Here is a 13621-nt window from a genome sequence, read left to right on the forward strand (position 1 = left end):
CAATCACATATTGCTCAGATACAATGTTTATGTATAGGTGCATATGGGTGCAAAATCCTTTGCAAAAAATCACAAAGAAGAAAAGCAGGAATATTTTAATAAACTGTACCTGAGTTTCTCTTCACACAAGCGAGAGAGAAACATCCCTAAAGCAAGGCCCATGTGGATTTGCACGGCTTGAGACTCATCAGCACTTGGTTTCCCAGGTAACCTGGCAGTCAGCATGTTCAGGATTTCCTCAACCTTTTCTTTACAAGAGATAATGAAAACTGGCACAAGGAGAGACAAAGCCGTGGCGGCAGCAGAACGGGCAATGGCACTAGCTGTGTTTTCACCAGAATAGGACTTCTAGACATGCCAAAGAAAGAAAACACGGTTAGCCTTAAACATGAAGGAAGCATATCTATCATAAAAGCACTATACAACCACACAAGCTTCTCTTAGATCCACCCCAGCCGACACCCAAAATAATACATTTTTTAAAAACCCAAATGTTTTTGTCTATAGATTATGTTTTCATTATTAATGAAATATTTTGCTACTAATCGATGAATAATATCCTTTTAAATTTGAAAAACCAAATTACAAGCGTCTTCCTTTTAAAGGTTATAAATTCCCTCACTATAAGGCTTGAAGCAACTTCAGTGTTCCTAAAAGCCCACATGTATATATATTAAAAAAACAAAACAAAACAAAAAACTGAAGCTATCTGAGCCTGGACAAACCAGCAAGCCACATTATGAATGTCCAGAAAGCTAGGAGTTTTCCAGGAAAGAAACGAAAAGGGAGGAAAAGAGTTTAAGTTTAGTATGGGGAAACAAGTATAAATTTAGCACAGGGATCTATTGGCACATCTCCCAAAATTTTTGGTGGGAACACTTCCCAGTAGATGGATTATTTCCTACAGGGGGTTAATTCCTTTTAATTAAAAAGGAAGTTGAAATCCGAAAAGCCTTTGGTTACAAAGCAATAACCAGCTATTCAAAATGAAATGGAGAGCTCTATATGCCCCTTCCTACATGTAATTATGGGAAAAGAAATGAATAACAGCCCTAATAAAATGACAGAGCAGCTGAATATGAACAGCTTCTATAAGAATCCCAGGTTAGAGAGCTCTACCAGACATTATATACATTTATAAATATGTCTCAAGTGGGAAAGAAAGCCCGTTTATCATTCTTCACTATTATCCAATTTAAAATTTCAGACACACCATAAGGGCGGTGTTGTCCCTTGCAGTCAAAGCACATTAAAATGTGTTTTTAATTCTAGGCCCAATCGCTCTCTAAGCTTTGGTACTTTAAGGATAAAAATCAAACGTACTAAGCTGTACTTTAAATTAATATAGCACTATTTTAATGATAATGTTACTCAAAATGACACAGCTGGTAGCACACAGGAAATAAAGTGACTTTTAAAACAGGGCTTTGAAAAGTATGGTAATGCAAAACCTCACAAAGGTAAGAGGCAATCAGAGCTGACTAGTAAAGAGATTATTTTTGTTGGTTTGCAAGAACTATGCAGCATATGAGAAATTTCATACAGGGTCCTGCTCTGGTGAATATCTGAACTAGATAGTTATTACAAAGACCGCCACATAAGCATCTAAAGTTTTCATTCATCATTAAAGAAATAAGAACACTTCTGATAGAAAGTAAATCATTATAAAGCAATTAGCTTTGTGAGCAAAATTTACCTTCCAATTTAATTCTACATCATCTGGTAAGTCTTTTTTTTTTTTTTTTTTTTTACCTCAACTATGGTAAAAAATCTAGCTCTAAACCCAAAGCCCTTGATGAATACATACCAGATCTTCCCAAGGGCAGGACAGAGGCACACAAAATACACAGAGAAGACCTTCGGCATTAAGGTTTTAAGCTAAATTCATGATCTTAGCAACAGTTCAGAATCTGTGTTATATTTTTATTAAAATTAACTATAATCCTCTGCCACTCAGCTGATTGTCCCATTATCATTATAATTCCCTAGGCAATGGATAGTAATAGGGTAGGACCAAAATAGTTCTACAAAGACACAGAAATAAAGCATGTAGTATGACCAATAAAAGGAAAAGGAAACCTAAACAAAAACTGTTTTCTCATTTTGCTTCAAATCTTAGAATACAAGCATGAAGACAGAGGATGGGTAACAGGTGGCTTTTTTCTTAAATGATCAACAACATTACTTTGTATTTATAGGGTATTTAACAGTTTTCAAAACATTTTTACATAAAGTATATTATTTGATCTTCACAATCTTTTTAGAAAGTTGGCAAAGCATTAATTTTTACTTTCATTTTCCAGAGAAGAAAAATAAGAATGACGAAGTAAGTGTCAACAGTCACAAAAACAAGAAGGCGGGGAGCAAGGGCTACAATTACTATAGATGATATTGTTCAATTCCTTCATTCTATAAATCAGGACAAAAAGACTCACAGGTTGAGTAAATTGTCCAAAGTCACACAACCTGAAATGAAAAAAAACTATGACTAGAAACTTGGAGTCCCCACATTTCAGCCAACGTTTATTCTACTACAACTGTAGCTCTTGACCCTGACTACACATTAGAATAACTGAGAGAACTCTCAAAATGCTGATGCCCAGAGTTTATCCATGAGCAATTAAATCAGCAGTGGGGACTACACATCAGTATTTCATATATATATATATTTCTATACATATATATTTCACATTATATATGCATATGTACATACATATATAATATTAATATTTACACACATATTTCTTATAATTTACATATATAATATTTTCATATTTTATATATATAATATTTCGTGTGTGTGTGTGTGTATTTAAAGTTCCCCAGGTGATTCTAACAAATAGCCAGGGCTGAGAATCATTACACTATATAATGGATTTCTTTTTCTCTTTCTTTCTTTTTTTTTTCTTTTTTTTTTTTGAGACGGAGTTTTTCTCTTGTTGCCTAGGCTGCAGTGCAATGGCGCAATCTTGGCTCACCATTACCTCTGCCTCCCGGGTTAAGTGATTCTCCTGCATCAGCCTTCCAAGTAGCTGGGATTACAGGCATGTGCCACCACGCCCAGTTAATTTTGTACTTTTAGTAGAGACGGGGTTTCTCCATGTTGGTCAGGCTCGTCTCGAACTCCCAACCTCAGGTGATCCACCCACCTCAAACTCCCAAAGTGCTGGGATTACAGGCGTGAGCCACCACGCCTGGCCTATATAATCGATTTCATGTGACCAACTGATGTCTTAAGAGTCAACTCTTGAGTTTTCTGATCATTTTTTATTTTTTGCACTTACATAATAAAACCAGGAGAGAAGTTGCCCTCTGGGTTGGTAATGGCTATCCACAATGACCAAGAGTGTATCAAGTACCATGGAAACCCACTCTTTCATTGAAAGGAAATTAGGTTGAACCTGCAGATGAATTAAAAACATGAAATGATTACAGAAAAAATAAATCTAAATATATTTCTAAATCTAGGGTGTAACTCCCTTCTATATTAAACAATAAAGTGCTGTTATCAAAAAGTAAACTTCATCTGCTTGGACTATAAGCACGCACGTATGAGGTATACAGGTAGTTGACAAATATACATCCTCACCTGTGCCCCAAAAGAAATAAGATTTATCTTTTATGAACAAATTAGCAGAAGAGGATAGATGCTGCAAAACAGAACTACCCAAGAGCCCTTCAGAGCTCTCCTGCATTGAATGAATTATAGTGAAGATAATATGGAGGTTAAAAGGACAGATGTGCAAAAAACACAATTCAAAATTTCTCATTTCTATGACTTCTTATTTGACAAAGGAGGCAATAAACAGCCCACAAAATTGTGATCAACATCTCAAGCATTTCTGGTGACTATTACCATTTAGTTGTCATTTCAAGAATCTTGACAACATTCACCCAACTCACTGAAAGATTAGGTAGAAAACATGAATCATCTTCAGTTTGAAAAAGAAGAGGAAGAGAACACAAAAACAAAACAACAACAAAACCCCACTCATTAAAAATAAAACTTGGTTATTGAAGTCACTCATGACCATGGATGTCAAAAGCATTCATTAACTCACATAGTAACTGGAATTACTATAATTCCTTGAATCAAACAAGGCTGTCACATCTTCAAATCTTTTGTTGGTGGTCATATGCAGGTTTGAATAATGTTTGAAAGTTGCAACTTTAATCAAATAATGAGGTCTTGAATTTGCATTGAGTAACAGCCAAAGGCAAGGTCATCATGAATAAAAGCAAAGCCCCATCTTTGGACTGTGTAGTTTCTCAACGTATGTTGGGGTGTGTTGGGGTGGAGGAGAAAGTAAGAGAGGCTGGAACTCAAACTCTGAGCTAGACCCCTTTATTACTGGGGAAAATTACTGTATAACTGGTAGTTTGACAAAAATAACACCAAAGTGAAGGGATCATAGAAAGGGGCATTGACTTTTTCGGTTGTAGGTCTAGGCAGCATGTTGCCTCTGCTAAAATATTCCATGGCTCTCTGAAAGACATGAAACATTTCCTCTCTATAAAACTTCCATCTTTCTTATCAGTAAGATTCTAAGTTTAAAATTAAATTTTCATAGGGCAATTAACTAATATCATTCATGCAATAATCCCTTGGCCTCTTTCCCTTCCCTACATGTAATATATATCCATGGCTTTTGCCACACAGCACCTATTCTCTGTTTACTGGTAGTGGCACCCTTTGCAGAGTTCCGTCTTCCCCACTATTTGAAGGTTAGTTAAATGCTCAATCAAACTAGCTGTCCTACACTATCCAAGGGATAGGCCTAGGACCCAAAGCACTCTGAATTTTAAGTAAGTGACACGAGGATAATAAATGACTGAAGTTGTTCTGGCCCACTGGAAGTGGTCTGCTTAGATGTTTCATTAGTACCTGTTGCCTGGACTACCCAACTTGCCCTGGTTCTTGTTCTTCCCAAAATTCAGCTTTTAAGCTTTGCCTTCAATTCCACGGGCTTCTAGATTCCATATACTTTCTGTTCCTTTTTTTGTTTAAATGAGTCATCAGAGTCGATTTTTCTAGTGTACCACCAAAAAAACCCACAATAACAACAACAAAAATACAGATAGCCCATGAGATATTCACTGAGGACAGAGACAGACTGAATAATTTTGAATGGTTATTATTAATGAGAGCTTAGTATCTATGAGCTGTTGTGCTTCACATATATTAATTCATTTAATCCTTCAAACAATCCTATCTGGTGAGTATTGTTATCCCTCCATTTTACAGATGGGGAAATAGGTTCTGAAAGAGGAAATTGCTACAAATAGGCCACAGAGGTAGTAAGTGGAAGTAATAGAATCTAAATATAGGACATTCTTATTCCAAAGCCTATATTTTTAACGGCTCAGTTATGTCATCTCTAGATGATGATAGCTACCAGATAATGAGACTTAAAACAAGAATAAATCCATGCCTTTTTATTTAGACAGATATAAATTATCCAAGAAAGTACATTGGAAATGAACAGTGGCCAGCTCACCACATGTTTAATTAAGAAATAACTGCCTTGCAAAAATGAATAGGCACTTCGTCATTGACATATACAATTAAAATGAAAAGTACATTTTTTTCAGTCAATAAACACTGCTTATTTATCATTTTGACAGCATTGTTCACTTTCAGTAAGCCTAGTTAACCTTGTAAGATTGGTTACCATTGATGTAATCACAAAAAGATAACCCCTATGGCATAAAATTGGCACCTTCAAATAGAAATGACCACTTAACTGTGATGGAGAAAGGAAAACAGAAAAGCAGCAAAGTTAGGAAGACACTAAGGCTCACAATATACAGGCCCATCAAGTACTGTAACTTGGGGCCATAATCATAGAATCTAATCCTGTAAGCCCAGGGCCAGGCTACCTAAAGCCAGGCTTAAAAAGACATAATCAAAACCAATTGTTTAAATCACCCCAACTAACCTCCAGGAGCCCATCAGAGTCTGAAGAGAGGCTGGCTTCATGTCTAGATACGACGACAGCAAGGCTGCTTAGAGCTAACAGCGCATTACCTTTCACTACCGGACTCTCCCTGTTCAAAAGGAAAAAAACTTTCAACAGAGAACTTTGGTATTAACCAGGAGACGAGAAAGCTAATATAGGAGGGTAGATGAAGTCAAAAAGCAACTTGTGTTCCTTCACAGAGTCTTGTAAATGCAGGTCTGTTTGTTCCGTGAGGCCAACAGTTTCTTTCCTTCCTTCTGACTCTAGAGCTGTTTCTGAACTCTTCTTATAACTTAAAAATCCAAGCTTAGTAAGTTGTTTTTTCCTAAATTTTTATTTCATAATTTAACATGACATTTCCTAGGGACTCTTCTGTGTCATCTTTGGCCAATTTAAAATTATTGATTTGTTCTAAAAACATAACTAAGACAGTTATGTCAATAAGCCCAGCAGAATAGAATGGCCTTTGGCTTTTCTGAAGCACCAGTATGCTGAACTGGCTTCTAGCAAACCACTTCAGACTGCATACCTTACGACTTGACACAGGGCAGCTTTTCTTACTCATTATTATCCTCTCCTTCTCTTAATATAGCAAAACTATCAACCTTAAAGCCAGTTTGTAATATAATTTGGAGACCCCAGATAAGATGCAAATGAAAAAGGGCTGTTTTTAGACTATTTGGACTAAAAGTTGGCTTTTTATATCATCTAAATGGTAGCCTTCTCATATTAGCAATAAACTCTTAAGAGTTTGACTTCTGAATTTAACATAAAAACGTGAACCTTTTTAATATACTCACCACTTGAAAATGCACATTTAATATTATTCCATAATTCCAAGCTGATCCTATAAAGTCCCCTGTGGGACACCAATGAGATGCTCTAGGTTTGCCAATTCGGTTATAACAGAACTCCAGCAACAAGAGCACCCATACCATCAGATCATTTAGTCCTCAGTCCTATGATGTGGGTTCCCATAAATACAATGTTCCCCAAAATTTGGACTTGAAACCTGAATCTGAATTCAGTGCATGATCAAAGAACCACTTCCTGCTTACCTCAGGGCAGGACCACAACAGATATGAGGGATAAGGAAGATTTTCAACTCTCCTCCCTAAATGAGCCTAGTACCTCCAGTCCCAAGCCATAGTTTCAGTTGAACACTTGAGTCAGTGGGTATTAAATTGTTGGCGCACATGTGTTCTTGCATTTCTGCTTTCATTTGGTAAGAATGGGACTCAGGACTCGCCATTAACAAATCCTTCCTATCTATTCGCCCATCCCTCCTTCCCCCTCTCCCTCCCACTTCAGAGTGGTTAAGCTTTGTGAAGACTTGAAGGCTTGATCATTTTGTTCACCCCCCCACCTCAATGTATTCCTCTATAATGCCTGTCAAAAGTTAGTAAGACATCAACATTTATAATGGGGAGGGTTGGAGGAGAAAATGGGAAGGAAGCCTTGAGATCTAAGCAGATGGCCCCAACCTGGGTTTTGCTAAAGTTCTGAAAAGAGAATTACTGAGCACTCACATAGCTAATAAGAAAACATAAGGAAACAAGGTGGGATTTGGTCATTCCTAGGTGCCCTAGCCATAAAATCATTTAACAAAAACAAAATTAAATCTTTTATTTCTAATATTATCTCTTCTTTTAACAGAATATCTTGAGGCCTTTCCTATGGCAAAATGGTCATGAATCCCTAAAGCTGAGTTTTAAAAACAGTTTTAAATTCTGAGTGATCTGAGAATTAGAGTCCCAGTTTTATTACCCTGCAGAAAACGTGAGGTCACTAGAATCTGGGTATCAAATGTCATAAAACAAATATATTAGACAAGATAACATAAAAAGTTCTCTTTAACCCCAAAATTCTGAAAGAGAAATTAGCCTCAGTTTTAAAACAGTACCAAAAACTATTTTATTTCAAATCCTTCACTAGTCTTGACATATCTGAGTATGTATTATTCTTAAGTAATGCAGAAAAATTTATTTTAAAACACTGGTAATAACATCTTTGGTTGCAGAATGAACACATATTTGGATAATAATCTTTGAATTAAAAACCTAGTCCACTCTATACAGTGCAGCCCTAGTCCAAATTACACATTTCACAAAGGTACCATGACTAACTCTTGATCATCTTCGCATTCCCTTCATGCCTGCCACAATAACTTATGGATAGAAGGTACTCAATACATACTTAGTGAAACAAATTCAAGGAGGAGCTGGAGAGGTGGGAATCTATAACTGGTTCAGTAAAAACTCATCACCTTGTTGCTCAAATAACTATCCCCTACCAGTCAAACGACAGCAACTAATTTGCATAATAACATGTCAGCATCTGTACAGTATTTATCTAGGCAAAACACCACTGACATTTTAATTAAATTGTCCTTTAAAACAAAATGATGTTATTAACCTAATTAAAAAGCACAAGGAAGGCTGAGCTACAATGATGCTTTCTTAAGGACAAAGTATTACATTATATATTAGTAAAGTGACTCAATACTTTAGTGATTTTTATCTTCAGGTTTAAATCTGTTTAATAATAATGGAAATAAATTCACATCAATCATCAGGTTTTATATGTGTTCTGATTCTCCCTTACCCCTATCCCTGAAGCTTTAAATGTTCTTAAATGACCAAATCAGGATCATCCCATGATTGGTGTTTCACTTTTTGCATTTAACTTCTAGCTCTGAACAAAACAAGCCCTACCCTGACCCAAACCAGCCTGTGGCAGCCGCAGCTAAGGAAAGGGAAACTAAGCTGGCAGCGGGCAGTGGTGAAGGCCTCACGTTGGAGGAAGCCAGTGGGAAGAAGCAGAGAGGGTGACAGAATGATTTTTTTCCCCTGCTCTATCACCAATCTCTCAGCCTCCAGACCTAAAATATCTCTTATTCACTTGCTGCCATTCCTAGTATCATCAAGATTGCTTTATTAAAATAAGGTCTATAAGATACTTTGTAAGTTTTGATGAGAAGGTAATATCATGAGAACATGAATTATTTTTACTCATGTGAACATATTTTCTTTAGGTATTAGTCGCGAAGTGATGCTTTGTGAATCTGAAGATTACAGTCACACTGGAATAAAATTTTAGAATGGAAAGTTGTAATATCTACTAGACAGGAGGAATTATAATTTGCTTTAGGAGAAAGTTGGTAGTTTCTTCTGCATTCAAGCTTTTTGCAGCAAATGTCAGAGCACTGCTTTTAATAGGATATATGTAGACTACATAAGAGAACAAACTATTACAGGTAAAGGTCAAAGACAGCCTGCATTCTCATCCCAGCATCCCCTCCCCCTCTGATATGCAACTGAGCCCTCTCCCACTATGTCTGCAGTTCACCACACTGGAAAAAAAAGACATGAATGAGTCTCCATCTAAGCTCTCTGTACTTTAGTTTTCATTTTATCAACAGATATTTCCCAGTGCCTTCCATAGGACTGACTCAGGGGAGGATTATCACTTCTATTTCTCTTTATCCAGAAGACAAGAGACTGAATAGTAATAATCTGCTGAGATCAGACTTTACAGTTAAGTGTCTGTTTAAGAAATTACTGATAGAAAGCTAACTCTAAGGTAGATCATTTTTTGTTTTGTTTTTAAGGCAAAATCTATTTAGCTACAGAAGGTTCTGCAACATGAAAAGGATAAACTATACCACAATTAAAAATTTCTAGATGATATGGACTTTTAATACACATGAAATCCTCTAGGTCAAAGGTATATCTATGTTAGTTGGAGGCAAAAAAGAAAGGAGTCAAACAGAAATGGCAGCATTTAGAGAAGATGGTGGAAGGGAGTGTAACTGGCATGTAACTTACTGCCAGGAACAATTAGTCAGCTTGTCAGTTAACAAAGGAACCTGAAGAGATTGTTCAAGCAAGTTTCGGGTATTTTTTAGTGAGAGCTGGCTTAAGGTAAATAAAAAGCAACAAGGCGGTGACAAGTAATTTTTGTTAAAACAACCATAAGCATATGACTAAAACTGCTTTTTTAATGGGCCTTGGCATTAGTTTTTAGTATTTAAAAATTCAATTTTTAGATATGCTGAACCCAATAACACCAATGGAACAAAAGGAAGTACTACCAACATAACTCATATTAGCAAGGATTTCTTTTTTTTTTTTTAATCCCCTTGAACTAAATTACAATCATTTAAGTTTAAGCCAAAGCACATGTCATCTGTTAGGTATACAGCAAGAACTCAACTTCAGTGACTCCTGACATAAAAGTTATATGTTAGTACCAATCCTTCTGTATTTTCACAAAAAGACACGTAGTAAGAATTCACCTACTGTAAGAAAGGGTAATGATTAATTTTTTAAAAAAATAATTGAAAAGTACTTTAAAATCCTTAAAATTATGAAATGCCCTAAAAGGAGAAAACGTATGTACCTGCCAGGAAAAGGTATTTATAAAACATGTCTGATAAAAGACTAAATGGATCTTACTTTGCAGCTGCCTTGGTGATCTCATCAGTCAGCATGTCTCTAACCCTGCAATAAGGATGGAAAATAAATGAGAGTTTATGTTAGAACAAGAAATCATTCCTTTCTCTTTTTCATCAATTAATAAGAACCTCCAGCAGTGGCTCCAGATCTTAAAACTATACAGGTAGAATTTCAGTGTAAGGTGAAAGAACTGTAATAAGGGCTCTGCTTTAAAGATAGCTTCATCTTCCTGTTCATGAGGTCACTCAGTGGAGGCAAGGAGGAGGTGAATGTGTAACTGAGGGGGGATGTACAGATAGCACTGTAACAGTATTATCTCAGACAGCGTGGTGAGTATACAAGTGTCCATTATATTACTCTCTTCAATGGACTGAATGTTTGCATACCCCACCAAATTCACATGTTGAAATCCTAATCCCCAATGTGGTGGCATTTAGAAGCCCAAACTGACTAAGACAGTCTCTCTTTTTTACATGAGAGCTCACCAAAACATCAATTTACAATTTCCAAATTGTACATATGAAATAGTCGCTATGTGTTTATAGAAAATGCAATTTCAAACTTTGGTTATATAGTCACAGGAAAGCCAAAAGAAAATAATTATACTTGTGGGTTAGAAAGAAGGTAGGCACAATTCAAACATTTACAGAACCTAATTTTTTAATTCAATATAGAATTTTCAAGATAAAGTAAAAAACAACCACTCGCTGTCAAATTTACTTTTTTAAAAGGATCATTTTCAATATATACATTGAATTTTATAAATTCAAAGGTTTTATAAATATTGTTAAAGTTGTTGCATTTAAATATAAATTATATTGACATTCATAAATATTTGCATTTGATATATAATAAAATCTTTGCTATTCAGCACTCTGAGAATGAGTCACTCTTAAGAGGCAAGTTTTTCAGACAAGTGCAACACCTCCTATAGATCTCAATCTTGTATTTTTTAAAAGCATTTGACTGCAAATTTCTCTAAAATGTACTGTCTAATTTCCATATTCCTAAATGGAATATAGTCCATTCAATGTAATATTTCATTGGTCAGTGTGGAATATTTACAACTGATGACCTAGGTATACTTACATTTAAGGTCAAACCTTCCACTTGTGCACTAAAGCTACCTCTCTACTCCCTCCTCTCTGCTGCATCACAAATTTTTTCCATCTCTACTTGTATTATTTCCCTTAGCATGTGAACATACTGTAGTATCTACCCTTTAAAAGAAGAAAGCAGAACAAGCCCACCAGCTATTGCCCCATTTCTTGGTCTGTTATATATCAAAACTTGTGTAAAGATTATCTATGCTTGATGACTCTAGTTATTTCCTTCCACTTTCTCTAGATCCTTCTAGAACCTGGCTTTTGTCTCAACAACTCTACCAAAAGAGCTCCTGTCATGATCACCAATTATTTTCAAGAGACTGAATCTAATGCTCAATTCTCAGTCCCCATCTTCTGCAGCCTAACAACAGCATTTGACACAGTTGGTTGCTCCTTAGAATGCCTTCTTTCCTCGGCTTTTAAGATTTTACTCTCTTTCGGTTCTCTTTCTACATCACTGATAACTAATTTTTCATCTGCTTTATTGGTTCCCTCTTCATCTTCCTCACCTTTAAATATAGAATCAGGGCTCAATCTTTTGAAATCTTCTCTTTCTTTATTCACTCCCTAAGTGACCTCATCCAGCATCATGATTTTAAATGCCATCAATATGCTGATGTTTCCTAAATTCACCTCTCTAGCCCTGAGCTCTCCCTGGAACTATAGACTAGTCAACGACCTGCTTGCTATCTCTAATTGGAGGCTAATGAGGCATCTCAGGCCTAAGTCCAAAATCTGATTCCTACTCTATGAAGACCTGCTTTTCTCTAGTCTTCCTTGTCTTAAATGGAAATGCCATACTTTTATTCAGAGTTAAAATCTTGGAGTATCTTTGATCCCTTTCTTTCACATCCTTCATTTCAATTATTAGCATTTATCATGTATGATATCTGCCTTAAAATAGATTCAAAATCAATTTACTTTTCCAGACTAACATCCTAGTCTAAAACACTATTATCTCTTGCCTAAATTATTGCAACAGACTCCTAACCAGGCCCCACAGGGTGTATTTTCAACATAACAGCTGGAGTGGTCCTTTTAAATCATGAGTCAGATTCTATGATTAAGATCTGCCAACGTTTCTCCATCTCACTCACAAAGTCTTTGTGCTGACAAAGACTCTCCACCCTGCAATCTCCCGAACTTCTCTACTCTCATGTCCGCTACTTCCATCCTTGCTCTCTCCATGCCACACAGGCTTTGCCAGGTACACTCCCAGGGCCTATGATGAATTCGCTGTTTCCTCTTCCTAGAATGCTCTTCTCCAGATATCAGCTTGGCTCACTCCACCACTTCTTTCAGGTCTCATTCAAATGTCATATTATTAAAGAGACCATGAACACCATACAGAAAATGGTAACGCCACCCCTCAACCTCCCTCAAGCCTCATTCACTCTCTATTCCCTCTATCATACTTTATTTTTCTTCCATGAATCAATTTCTATCATATTCCATTTGTTTATTACAGGTTTCCATCTACTCAAGTATAAGCTTTGGAGGGACAAAGAAGGGGCTTTATTCGCTGCTGTTCCTCTGTGCTTAGAACAGTGCCTGGCACATGACAGACACTCAATAAATACTTTTTGAAATAATAAATCAAGTGATGACTTTACTTAGATTTGGGATGGTGTTCCAATTAAGTGAGGATGAGAAGAGCTCACTTCAGGGTAGCTTATTAGTTACTGCAGGTTTAACTACATGTTTTTTTTTTGGGGGGGGAAAGACAGAGTTTTGCCATGTTGCCCAAGCTGGCTTTGAACTCCTGGGCTCAAATGATCCACCTGCCTTGGCTTCCCAAAGTGCTGGGATTATAGGCATGAACTACCACATCCAGCCCAAATCATTCTTAAGAAACTTCTAGGGACCTAACTCCTTTATACTCCATATATACACAGCTCATGAGTTTTCACCAGGAATATGTATTGATAGGTCTCTCTATATATTTTAAAGAACTTAGCAAATATACTACTTCACCAATTATCACTCTCAGATGATTAAATTAAAAATAGATGCAAAACATAAGAGCAAATAGGATGCAAAACCCTCTAATCCTAAATCCAATATCATAATGTTTTAAACTTCATTACCATTTTTTTAT

The 13621-nt window shown here is 36.3% G+C and overlaps 1 protein-coding gene across 8 annotated transcripts in view; it reads right to left on the reverse strand.

The window, feature by feature from the left end:
• FOCAD (focadhesin) overlaps positions 1–13621 on the reverse strand; it is a 324194-nt gene that overhangs the window by 76228 nt on the left and 234345 nt on the right. For all 8 annotated transcript variants that reach the window (XM_032139268.2, XM_032139267.2, XM_032139266.2 and 5 more), the window contains 4 exons: positions 10418–10462; positions 5940–6048; positions 3285–3401; positions 110–348 (listed from right to left, as the gene is read on the reverse strand). In XM_032139268.2, the coding sequence (XP_031995159.1) occupies positions 110–348; positions 3285–3401; positions 5940–6048; positions 10418–10462 (510 nt within the window). The remainder of the gene's footprint in view (positions 1–109; positions 349–3284; positions 3402–5939; positions 6049–10417; positions 10463–13621) is intronic.

This window comes from Hylobates moloch, unplaced genomic scaffold (assembly GCF_009828535.3).
Source record: "Hylobates moloch isolate HMO894 unplaced genomic scaffold, HMol_V3 SCAFFOLD_19, whole genome shotgun sequence".
Classification (NCBI taxonomy): Eukaryota; Metazoa; Chordata; class Mammalia; order Primates; family Hylobatidae; genus Hylobates; species Hylobates moloch.